The sequence below is a fragment of the Podarcis cretensis genome, assembly GCF_951804945.1.
Source record: "Podarcis cretensis genome assembly, chromosome: 2".
Classification (NCBI taxonomy): Eukaryota; Metazoa; Chordata; class Lepidosauria; order Squamata; family Lacertidae; genus Podarcis; species Podarcis cretensis.
The window spans coordinates 108,453,118-108,465,127 of record NC_137171.1 but is presented as its reverse complement, the minus strand read 5'-3'; the positions used below and the strand labels follow the sequence as shown (position 1 = coordinate 108,465,127).

Here is a 12,010-nt window from a genome sequence, read left to right as displayed (position 1 = left end):
ACGGACTTTGAATTATTACTTTTATTCATTTATTGCATTTATATACCACTCCCCCCTCAAAGGTGACACACATGGTTCCCTTGCTCCTCTGTTAATTCCCACAATAACCCTGTGAGGAAGGTTAGGCTGAGAAGCAACAACTAGCTGAGGGTCACCCAGTGGCCAAATGGGGACTTGAACCCTGGTCCGTCAGGTCTGCCCAAACTGCCCAGATGTTTTGGGACTACAACTCCCATCATCCCTAGCTAGCAGGACCTGTGGTTAGGGACGATGGGGATTTTTTAAACTTTGCTTTAAACAAATACAGGTAAATTTAAGCAACCAAAATTACAAAAGAGAAATCCTTAATAATAATAATAATAATAATAATAATAATAATAATAATAGAAAGGGATACAAAACTACAAAAAATATCAAAATACATGGCATAAAACATGAGCCATTATGGGAAAGAAAAAAGAAAGAAGAAGGAGAAAAAGAAAGAAAAGAAAAAAGAGAGAGAGAGAAACGAGCCAAAACACAAGAAAGCTTGTCTATTGTATGCTTCCGTCAAGGTCGCAACAGATGATTATTCTTATCAATTCTCTCTCTCTGCATTCCATAGAATCCCTCATCTTGGTATCAGGGAACATTTCCCTATGCGGTATCATTCTAAGCGATGGGAATTTTAGTCCAAAACCATCTGGAGACCCAAGTTTGGGGAACCCTGCTCTAACCATTATGCCACACTGGCTCAGACCAGGGTGTTAGAATTCAGACCAGTTCAGCATCAAACTAAGCCATGCCCAAGTGAACAATATTCTGCAGCTCTTGTTTTCTGACTAGGGAGTGGATGTTTTAAAATTAATAACTACACAGTTGTTTCTCCCCACACCTCTTCTTTTGAGAGAGTAGACTGGCCTCTTGGTTATCACTTCCCTCCTCCATCAAGCAACACCCGTGTTTCCCCAGTCAGGTCCAGTAATTCAAAAGAACCAAAATATCTATGTATCACCAGCAGCACAAAAGGTTCATTCCCTGAGCAAAGGTACTTTGAAACTGCACAAAGTAAAGTTGATTATGAGGTAGATTATGACCATTCCTTATACAGTATAGAGATTCTGGGTTACCTGAAGACACAGGAGTGTTTCAGCACCATTGATCTTAGGTAAAACAGACCCACATTAGCAGACAATATTAAGGATCATCCCATTTCATTACTTCTTGGGAAAACATATTAAGTAGGTTTGCCACACGTCAGGAAAATCACTGATACGTCCTGGTTTTTGGGTGCCAAAATGGCGTCAGGGGGGGATATTGCCAAATCGGCAAAATGTCAGGGAGAACACGGATGTGTGGCAACGCGATGGAAAAAGCAGCGGAAACAGTTCCAAAAGCTTAAAACCACTATTTTATGGGGGGGAGGGGTCCCCCAAAGAAGCTCAACAATTTTGGGACCTTCCTAAAAAAAAAAAAGCTGAGCAACTTTGCAGGCGTCAGGAATTTTACTTTTTGGAAATATGGCAACCCTGTGTTGAGAAACCTGATCTAGCTGGTCTAGCTCTAGGAGGAGCTTGTTTTCAAATGGGTCTTCAAATGCTTTTTAAGGGACCACGGGTTCGGGTAATCTTTGTCGCACTCTGTACACTTATACGGCCTCTCTCCTGTGTGAAGCCTGAGGTGATACCGAAGATTTGGGCCTGTTGTGACCCTCTTGCCACAATAAACACAGCAGTAGGGCCTCTCTCTGTGGGTCTTCAGGTGCCTGTCAATGCAGGACCTTGTTCTGAAGCATTTCCCACATTCGTGGCACTGATTAGGCTTGAAATCTGTATGCATGAGCTGGTGCCTTGCTAGCATTTGAGGGTCCTGAAAGCTCTCTTCACAGGTTTGACATTGATAAGGTCTCGCCAAGGTGTCGGTTACCTGATGTCTAGTGAGGGAATATTTCTCCTCGTAGGATTTCCCGCAGTTGAGGCATGTATGTCCTTCTTTGCCCGTGACAACTCCCTCATGACTCAAGTGAGATGAATTAACCCCAATGGGATCCTGACCATCTAACCCATTAACAGGGTGTTCCTCTAAGTGGGTGCTCTGCTCTTCAGCCAGCAATGAGCCGTAGGTCCTCACACTCCCAGAACTCTCGGGAGGGTTATCTCCTAGAGGGGCTCCCTGAATCAGTCCAGAGTAGGCCGAACTGTTGGTCCACAGGCTGAAATGTCCTTCTGTATTGTGAGCAAGCATGGAGCCATCCCTGGAAACAGTTCGGTCACCAGTAACAGGTTCTTCTTGTCCAGTAAAGTCTGAGTTGCCCATCGGCCCAGAGCAATCAGGTGAATTTCCTTCAGCGTGGACTCTCTGGTGCTTAGAGTTTATTGAATTATCACATCCTGGGTTGACACTTTCGTCGGCATGTCTAGCTTGGTATTCGGGAAGCACTGAGCCATCTCCAAATGTGTTCTTATGTTCTTCTAACCCTTTGGCAGAATTTTCCTCCAAGTGGCTGTCCCAGGCAATACCGCCCACACTCTCAAAGCTCTCCTTCTCCTTGTAGATGTCCTCATGCCCAGAGACCATTGAACCATCAGGCGAGCCATTGGAATTTTCTTCTGTTGTGCTAGCTTCCTCTTCAGCTACGCCAGGACTTTCCCCGCCACCGGTCAGTTTGCCTGGACTTCCATTGGCATGCGTGTCCTGGTGCCTATGGAGGGAATATTTTGTCCCGAAGGCTTTCTGGCAGATAGAGCACTGGTAGGACCTTGTTTTCAAGTGGATGAGCCTGTGTCTACTGAGAGAATTATTGGTTGGGAAGGTTTTCGGGCAGAAAGTGCACTTGTGGAATGCCCCTTGCGTGTGTGTCTCCCGATGACGAGCGAGGGCGTCTCTGTAGGCGAAGGCTTTCCCGCAAACGGCGCATTGGTAGCGCTTCTCCCCCATGTGCAGCTGCTGATGTCTATTGAGGCAGCTCCAGGTTCGGAATGCTTGGCTGCAGAACGAGCATATATGCAGATAGGGTTGCTCATCCTCATGGGTTTCCTGATGATCAGCGAGAGTGTATCTGTACGCAAAGGCTTTCCCACAAATGGGACATTTGTAAGGCTTGGCTTTTACAGTGGGTGGCAAGCATCCATGGAGCACACTTTTAGCGCTGAACCCTTTCGCACAGCAAGAGCATTTGTGCAGACCGCTTTCTCCTTTGACACAGCCTTTCCGATTGTCCGGGAAGGACCATGCGCAGGAAAAACCTTCCTCACGGCTGGAACTTTTGGCGGGTCTGCATTCCGAGTGGATTCTCTGATGTCTCCTGAGGTTGTAGTGGGTCGTGTAGACTCTCTCGCAACGTGAGCAACTATAGGATCCTTTCTTCCGGGGTGTTTCCAGCTGGTCAGCCGCCAGCGCTCTTGCCTCAAGGTCTTCCTGATGTCCTCTTCTCTGATGGTTAGCAAAACGTCGGCTGTCTCTCAAGATTTCCCCAGAGTCAGGGCATTTATAGTGATTATCTTCCATTTCAATTTCGGGCTGCACAGGCAGTGTCAAGTCGGTGCAGAGGGGCTTTCTGCAGTCAAAGCACGCATTGGATTCAAAATCCGCCTGGGTTTTCTGATTTCTAGTGAGTGGGGTTTCTTCCCTGAATGCACCTGCCTGCCCGCATTGCTGCTGTCTTGCATGCACCCTCCAGTGATTAGCAAAGCATCTCCCATTCTTGAAACATTGCCCACACACGGGGCATTCGTGGCTATATTCCTCTGCATCACTTTCCCTGTTTGCGGGGTGGGGCGGCTTCTTTCCAAAGTGGATTTCACGGGGAAGGTATTTATGAGGGTTCCCCTTTTCATGCGTTCTCCAGTGACCATCGTCGTCACTCAAACCTTCCTTGCATTCTGAGCATCTGCAAGGACGCTCCTTTGCGGGGAGTTCTCCCCTTTTGATTAGAGGAGATTCCTCATCAACACTTGTCCCATGGCCATGGCACCGGTAGCAGTTTCCTTCGGTGTGGATCATCGCTTGATGCCGAGCGAGATCTTTCTCTTTCGTAAAGCCTTTCCTGCAGCCGGGGCATTCAAAGAGCGTCGCACCCGAGTGGGCCTTCGCCACATGGCGAACAAGGCGTCTCTCTGCCTCGTAGCTTTTCCCACAGTCAGGGCACGAATAGGTTGGCTCATCGGTGTGGCTCGCCAAATGCTCGTTGAAAGAGGCTTTCGTAAAGAAGTCCTCCCCACACTCAGGGCATTCGTAGGGTTCCCTTCTCAAGCGACACTTTTTCGTATGTCCTTGTGTGTGGGCAATGAGCTGATATTTCTCAGTGAAACCTTTGCCACAGGTGGGACATATATAGGGTCTCGTACTGCTGTGGAGTTTTAGGTGTCTTTTGAGAGTTGACTTCCTGCCATATTTTTTCCCACACTTGAAGCATACGTTCTGGTTCTCTTCTGCAACTGTGCTTTGCTGGATGTTTTCGTTACCAACAAGGCCTCCGCCTTTTTCATCAGCAGGATTGTTACTGGTCGTCTGTCCCTGCAAGTGATTGTTCCCACTATCCTGGGTTTCTTCCCCCATGGAACCAGCCTTGGGTTTCCCCAACAGAGATGCCTGTGGTTTTGTGACTCTGGGACCTTCTTCCCTCTTCACGTTTTCATCTTCTTCCTCGCTCATCGGGTCATCATCTGCAAAGGAAGGGAAAAGAAAAATCCCAGAGAAGGCTTGGGAGAGGCTACCAAAAGGAGGCCGGAACATCCTCCCTATGAAAAATGAAATGAAAATAAAATGTGTGTTGCAGGGGGGAGGTGGGGAAATAATAATTTATTATTTCCCCACCTCCCCCCTGCAACACACATTTTATTATTATTTTATTATTATTATTATTATTATTATTATTATTATTATTATTATTATTATTCAGGCCATCTGACTGGGTTGCCCCAGCCACCCTGGGTGGCTTCCAACAAATTATAGACATTAAGCACAGTAAAACATCTAACATTAAAAACTTCCCTATACAGGGCTGCCTTCAGAAGTCTTCTAAAGCTCAGTTGCTTATTTCCTTGACATCTGGTGCGAGGGAGTTCCACAGGGTGGGCGCCACTACTAGGAAGGCCCTCTGCCTGGTTCCCTGTAACCTCACTTCTCGCAGGGAGGGAACTGCCAGAAGGCCCACAGAGCTGGACCCCTGTGTTGTCTGAATTACTACAAAGAAGGTATCCTTTATTGTAACACACAGGTGTTTAGGTAATTAATGATGTTACAATCTCCTAAGATTAATTTATACTTTTATGATCAACATTAGGAAGTGGAGACCGCAATGACCATTTGCTAGATGGGATCCTTTGATGATTAAGCCTCACTGAATAATTTTGATAAAGTTGTAATAGTGTATATAAATGAAGATGTGGAATACTTAACATATTAGATTTTCATCGGTTGGGTATCATTGCAATTAGGTCTCTTTAAGAATATTTAATTCTAATTGCCTGCACCTGCCTCATTGCAGGGATTGGTCCTATATAGCTTAGTTTCAATGATCATTGATACGGAACGTCTCTGACTGGCAACTTCTGTGTTCCTGTGGACTATTTTGGTTGAAAAAAACCTACTGAAAAATCTCCTGGAAACCTTGTCGCTGAAGAAGCCCAATGGGCGAAACAAGGGTGTATCCTGAGAACTGGTCTATCATCAGCTGCCTTATTGTTACTAAGTACAGTGGTACCTCAGATTACATACGCTTCAGGTTACAGATTCCGCTAACCCAGAAATAGTACTCGGGTTAACAACTTTGCTTCAGGATGAGAACAGAAATTGTGCTGCGGTGGTGCGGCAGCAGCAGGAGGCCTCCTTAGCTAAAGTGGTGCTTCAGGTTAAGAACAGTTTCAGGTTAAGAACAGACCTCCGGAATGAATTAAGTACTTAACCTGAGGTACCGCTGTAGTTCTGTTTGTTACACTCTCAAGACATAGGAGTAGGCAGAAGGCAAGTTTGTTTGTTAAACTTTTAAGACATAGGACGATGCAAAAGGAAGATATCAGTATGAAATGGCATTGCCAACAGGAACTGTACATTGTAATCGTTGGACCTGACAATCTTTGGACTTGACTATCCTTGGACTTTACGACAATAATAACATATAGAAGGTTAATAGTAATATGATATGTTATTGTCACCAGGAACTGTGCTTTGCAATTTTTTGATATGATGATTACAGTTTTATTATATATAATGTCATGTTACTTTACAGCCAGTTACGTGTGTGTTGTGGTATTCAAAAAACCAGTTTCTGCAACTGGGGGAAGGGTCTGTGGCCTTCATGTCCTTCTTGAGGAGTTCCTGATGCCCTTCAGAGGTTGTTGGGCTACAAATCCCATCACTGACACACTGGCCGAGGCTGATGGGAGCTGTAGTCCAACGACATCTGGAACATGGTAACTTCGCCACCTCTGATTTGGGGCTTGGAAGGTGATTTTAGGCTTAAGCTTGAAGATGCCAAGTACCATCCTTACCTGGACCAGATAGATCTGAACTATGGATGCTCGCAGGACACCGGTAGGAATTGCACCAAGTTGCTGCCTCTGGCAATTGTTCCGGCAATTGTTTAATCCTCTCTTCATCTGCATCACGGCGGTAGCTCTGGAAATCTGGGGCCCGAGTGTTCTGTCCTTGTTCCAGATAGGCAAACAGTCCAGAGGCTTGGAAAGGAAGAGGAGAGAGAGAGAGAGAGAGAGAGAAGCAGATGAGTTGTGGATTCATTTCCCCGCTTGCTTTTTCAAGAAAGTGAAAAAGAAAGCCTGGAAGCGGACTCCCCAGCCAGCAAGAGTTCTCTGGGGGGAGGTAGCAGTTCAAGCAATCACTCTGCAGTAAAGTTTTAAAAACAGAAAACTTGTGAAAACTACAGGTGACAAGCACCATCTAATTGGAAGCATCCCATCCTGTGAAAAGAGGGAAGGGGCAATGCCTCTTTTTAGATTATGCTTGTTAAGACACGTGCATGGAATTTATAATCTAAAAAACAAAGTCTGTTTCTCCCCCTTTTGGAGTATTGTATTGTTATGTGGAAATGTTTAAATAGATCATTCGTCTAAGGCTGCACTCCTTATGTAATAAGCCTTACTGAACACAGAGGAGGGCATTGCTTCTGAGTAAATATGAAAGGGATGCACTGTACATGTGACTGGTTTTCCTATAGTTGATTGACTGGATTTAAAAGGTTAGAAATATTTGAATGGATTAAAAAGGTAGCCCTGATTAACCAGGCAGATCTCATTCTTTTAGTTAATTTTTAGAAAAACTAAGATTGGATAAATGTTTATGTTGCCTTTTAATATAAAAAAACTATCAAGGCCGCTTACATTAATAAAACAATTGAAATATTTGAAGAGACATTTCCGCCTCTTCTCCTTTGAAGTGTTTCCCAACCCATACGTAATACATTCCACTCCCAAATATGAAATAATAACTATTATTAGCCAGTTTAAGGCTGCAGTCCTTTGCACAGCTACTTTGCAGTAAGTCCCATTGAACACAAGGGGACTTATTTCCAAGTAAACATGCATGGACTTGCCTGTACAGTGGTGCCCCGCAAGACGAATGCCTCGCAAGACGAAAAACCCGCTAGACGAAAGGGTTTTCCATTTTGGAGGTGCTTCGCAAGACGAATTTCCCTATGGGCTTGCTTCGCAAGACGAAAATGTCTTGTGAGTTTTTCCAACTTTTTCCCCCTTCCCCCCCCCTTTTTCTAAGCCGCTAAGCTGCTTATCTGCTAAGCCGCTAAAAGCCACTAAGCCGCTAATAGCACTAATCCGCTAATGGGCTTGCTTCGCAAGACGAAAAAACCACTAGAGAAGAGACTCGCGGAACGGATTCTTTTCGTCTTGCGAGGCACCCACCTTATAACTGGAAAGAACAGGGGGAAATAATCTCACCCATGAAGCTGGTGCTGTAGCTCTCCTGCATGGCTTTTCTGTAGAAGCTTCCCTGGTCAGCATCCAGGAGATCCTGCTGGGTCTGAAACAAACAGAAAACCCTCTCCTGCTTCACTCTCAAATAAGAATGCAAGAAGAGCCCTGCTGGGTCAGGATGAAGGCCCAGTACAGTGGTACCTCGGGTTAAGTACTTAATTCGTTCCGGAGGTCCGTTCTTAACCTGAAACTGTTCTTAACCTGAAGCACCACTTTAGCTAATGGGGCCCCCTGCTGCTGCCGCGCTGCCACGATTTCTGTTCTCATCCTGAAGCAAAGTTCTTAACCCGAGGTAATATTTCTGGGTTAGCGGAGTCTGTAACCTGAAGTGTCTGTAACCTGAGGTACCACTGTACCTTGCTCTCACAGTGGCCAGCAACACATGCCTCTGGAAAGCCCACAAGTAGGACCTGAGTGCGAAAGCCACCCGACCCCGACCCCATTCATCTTTCTCCCCCCACCTCTTCCCCCCATTCTTCTTAATGTCTCAACAAATGAAACTGATTTGTAAAAAAGAAAAGAAAAAAGTTTTACATGGAGAAAACAATACGAGAGAGAGACATTGCACATACTGAGGCATCTAATCATAAGCCTGCATTTTTATCAAGCTTATATTTTGATCAGGGCCTGTATCTTAAAATGAGCTTAAAGATCTTCAAATGTTTCATGCCAGGCAGAAGAGCAGCTGCCTAAGAACCTTGGCAATGTTTTTCCTCCTAGACAAGGGGGCCCCCTGATTTATAGCAGAAAACAATTCTCAAAGTCAAAAAGGGAATTACAGGCTGAGAGCGAGGACACTGACCCTACATATTACAGAAGATAAAAAAGCAGAGATAAACATAATTAAGAGTGGGTAAATAGTAAAATAAAACCATGTGCCTCCCATTAAACTTGAGCCATATTTTCCTAAGGTTCAAAGGTCAAGAGCAATGGAAAAGCATCCAGCTGGCAGAAAGGAAGAGAGTATTTTGGGAAGTCTTTTTCTAAAGTTGTTTCTTTCTTAAACTGAGATCCTTTTAAGATTTCTTTTCCTTTTAAAAGGTTATTTATGTTATGTATTAAATATATTGGCTTAAATGTAATTATGCAAAGGAATTAGAAGCTAAGAAATGTTAAATCCTTATGCTAGATTCTTATTTCATATAGTTGGAAGAGATCACAGGGGCCATCAGCCACCAGCCCAGCCCCCCTTGCCAAGCAGGAAACTTCATTAGAGCACATATGGTTGTCAGGCCTTTGTTTTAAAGACCTTCAAGAGAAGGAGATCTTTCAATAATGATGTGAACTCAAGATCCTTGACATCTGTTTAAGATAAAAATTTAAGATTAAACCATTTGTTTTGGAGGGCAATAGGGCGAGGTGAGCTGGTAATTAAGGTTCCTTGTTGAGACACATGTAAGATATATTACTACTTATTTGTCATTTATAGATAGAAGAATATATAGCTTTTTGTTTCCCATAAAACGACTAGAGGAAATGGGTGTATCTTTTGTGATTGGTTCTAGCAAACAGCCAATAGGAATTTCAACCAGGCTGATTGGACAGAGGCAGCCACAGGAGGAGCAAGGGGGCTGGATTAAAGAAATATAAGTGCTGGCCAGAATGGCCAGAGGCCAGGCCAGAGCTTGGTAACCATATACCACTGTGCCTCTCATTTATTTGTCTGACAAATAAATTATTATTTTAATTTCTCTATTGCTGCGTTGAATATTTCATTCCAGCTAAGCGTTAACCACAAGCAGGGTGCTACAATACCTGTGTAAATCAAGAAAATCTTTAATAAAAGTACATAAAAAAACCACACGTGCCATTCAATGCAAGAGGGATTCCAGCATGAACTATAGCAGGGTAGGCAAACTAAGGTCCGGGGGCCGGATGCGGCCGAATCGCCTTCTCAGTCCGGCCCGCGGACGGTCCGGGAATCAGCATGTTTTGACATGAGTAGAATGTGTGCTTTTATTTAAAATGCACCTCTGGGTTATTTGTGGGGCATAGGAATTCGTTCATTTTTCTTTTTCAAAATATAGTCCGGCCCCCCACATGGTCTGAGGGATGGTGGACCGGCCCACGGCTGAAAAAGGTTGTTGACCCCTGAACTATAGCCAGGAGGAACCAAGGGGGTCTTGGGGCCCAGAGCATTATGTGTGTACAGCGGCGTAGCGTGGGTTGTCAGCACCCGGGGCAAGGCAAGTAATTTGCGCCCCCTAACCCGGGGCAAGGCAAGTAATTTGCGCCTCCTAACCCGGGGCAAGGCAAGTAATTTGCGCCCCTAACCTGCCACCGCTGCCAGCTTCTTCTTGCTGCTGCCTCGGCTGGGGTATTTACGGTAAGGTAGCCACAGTGGCGGCGGCGGGTCCGTGTCAGGTGATCTGAGGCAAGTTGCCGCTGGCGCTGCCGCCCAAACGATGCCGTTTGCCCGGAGGAGGGCAGAGAGGAGAGGAAAATACAACATGGCCCAGCAGCTGCAGCAGTAGCGGCAGCGGCGGGGCTGTGGAGGGGCTGCCTGGCGCGCCCTCCGCGGCCCTGACGCACGGGGACCGCGGCGAGCGCCGAGAGCCGCTGCCTGCCGGACACCTTCAGCCCGGACGCGCGCACAGCTCGTCGGTTCCGCGAGACATGGGGCTCTGCTACAGCATGCGCCCGAGGCTCTTCGGCGACTCCGGAGGCGGCGAGCGCACCCCCCCCCCAGATGTTGCGCCCGGCCCCCCCTGCACCCCCCACGCTACGCCACTGTGTGTGTATGATAAAGAAACTATGCCTCATCTAGATCTTAAGAGATAGAACTTGCTCGCACTACATGCCTGAGATCCTTCGAGATATGCTTTCTACCTGAGTGCAGCAGTGTTCTGTTCCACGGGCAATTCCAACCTACAAGGACTCCATCTCCACCACAAATTTAAAGCCCTGTCACACCACTCTGAACAGCCATGGCTCCCCCCCCAAAAAAAACAAACCATGGGAACCACAGTTTGCTAAGGGTGCCGAGAAGAGAGAGACCCCTCTTCACAAAGCTACAATTCCCAGAGCTCTCTGAGAAGAGGGTTTGATTGTTAAGCCACTTTAGCTCTGGTAGAGGAACAGCGGTTCCCTAACCAATTCCAGCACCCTTAACAAACTACAGTTCCCAGAATTCTTTGGGAGAATAAAAGTCATATATGCTATTGTTTTAAATGTACCATGCAAATGGGGCCCAGTATTCTGCTAAGCCTGGGGTCTTATCTTCCAAAGGCCCCAGGCCTAGCAGGAATTTCACATCCCCATCCCAGCCTGTCAATGGTTATTGGACTCTGCTTTGGCAATTCTCTTCAAAAGCAGCTAGTCTTGAAGTAGTCTTGAAGCAGGGCTGAGGGTCTTAATATGGAACAGAGCTGATATTTTAACTTCCTGAAAAGGCACAAAGGAACTGCTGCTACACTGCCGCCACCCCCTCCCTAAGGGAACGAATCTACATTTGAAGCCTCTGGAGGAGAGCAGTTTTGTCAGAGAAGGCTATCTTTCTCCTTCAAAAGGAGTTCCCAGCCTCCCTCAAGCATCCCTTTGGAAACCCTTAGCCTCCATCCCACCTCCAGAAACAAAGCCTTCCAGGTGTATAAATAGAAAGCAAAATAAGATGTGCTGATTGGTTCACAAGGGAAAAGGGAGGGAAATCCAAAATCCACAGCTAGGAAAGTAGGACCAGCCAGAACAGCATAAAATAAACTGGCATAAAATTCCAGAATGTGGTACAGCCAGTGCCGGATTTACGTATAAGCTAAACAAGCTATGGCTTAGGGCCCCACTCTCTTGGGGGCCACAAAAAGAATTGAAGGGAAAAACCTGGATGTACATTTCCAAAATATAAGATAAAAAATAAATAAAAGAAAACCTACATACAGCAACAGTCTTTTGTGTTGTGTAGGTTCCTATGATGTAAGTAATGGGCCCCCGCCTGCTAGCCTGCTCCCTAAAATATCACTGGTTTGCTCATTTCTATATCTATAGGGTATAGGGTAAAGGGACCCCTGACTGTTAGGTCCAGTCGCAGATGACTCTGGGGTTGCGCGCTCATCTCACTTTACTGGCCAAGGGAGCCAACATTTGTCCGC

The 12,010-nt window shown here is 45.9% G+C and overlaps 1 protein-coding gene across 1 annotated transcript; it reads right to left on the bottom strand.

The window, feature by feature from the left end:
* Positions 1-548: 548 nt before the first annotated feature.
* On the bottom strand, positions 549-7,920 carry LOC307210925 (uncharacterized protein; the record flags this gene model as incomplete). Its single annotated transcript, XM_079967130.1, has 3 exons — positions 549-4,643; positions 6,471-6,656; positions 7,890-7,920. The coding sequence occupies 3 exons, from the start codon at positions 7,918-7,920 to the stop codon at positions 1,543-1,545; spliced, it is 3,318 nt and encodes a 1,105-aa protein (XP_079823256.1). The 3' UTR covers positions 549-1,542.
* Positions 7,921-12,010: the final 4,090 nt, after the last annotated feature.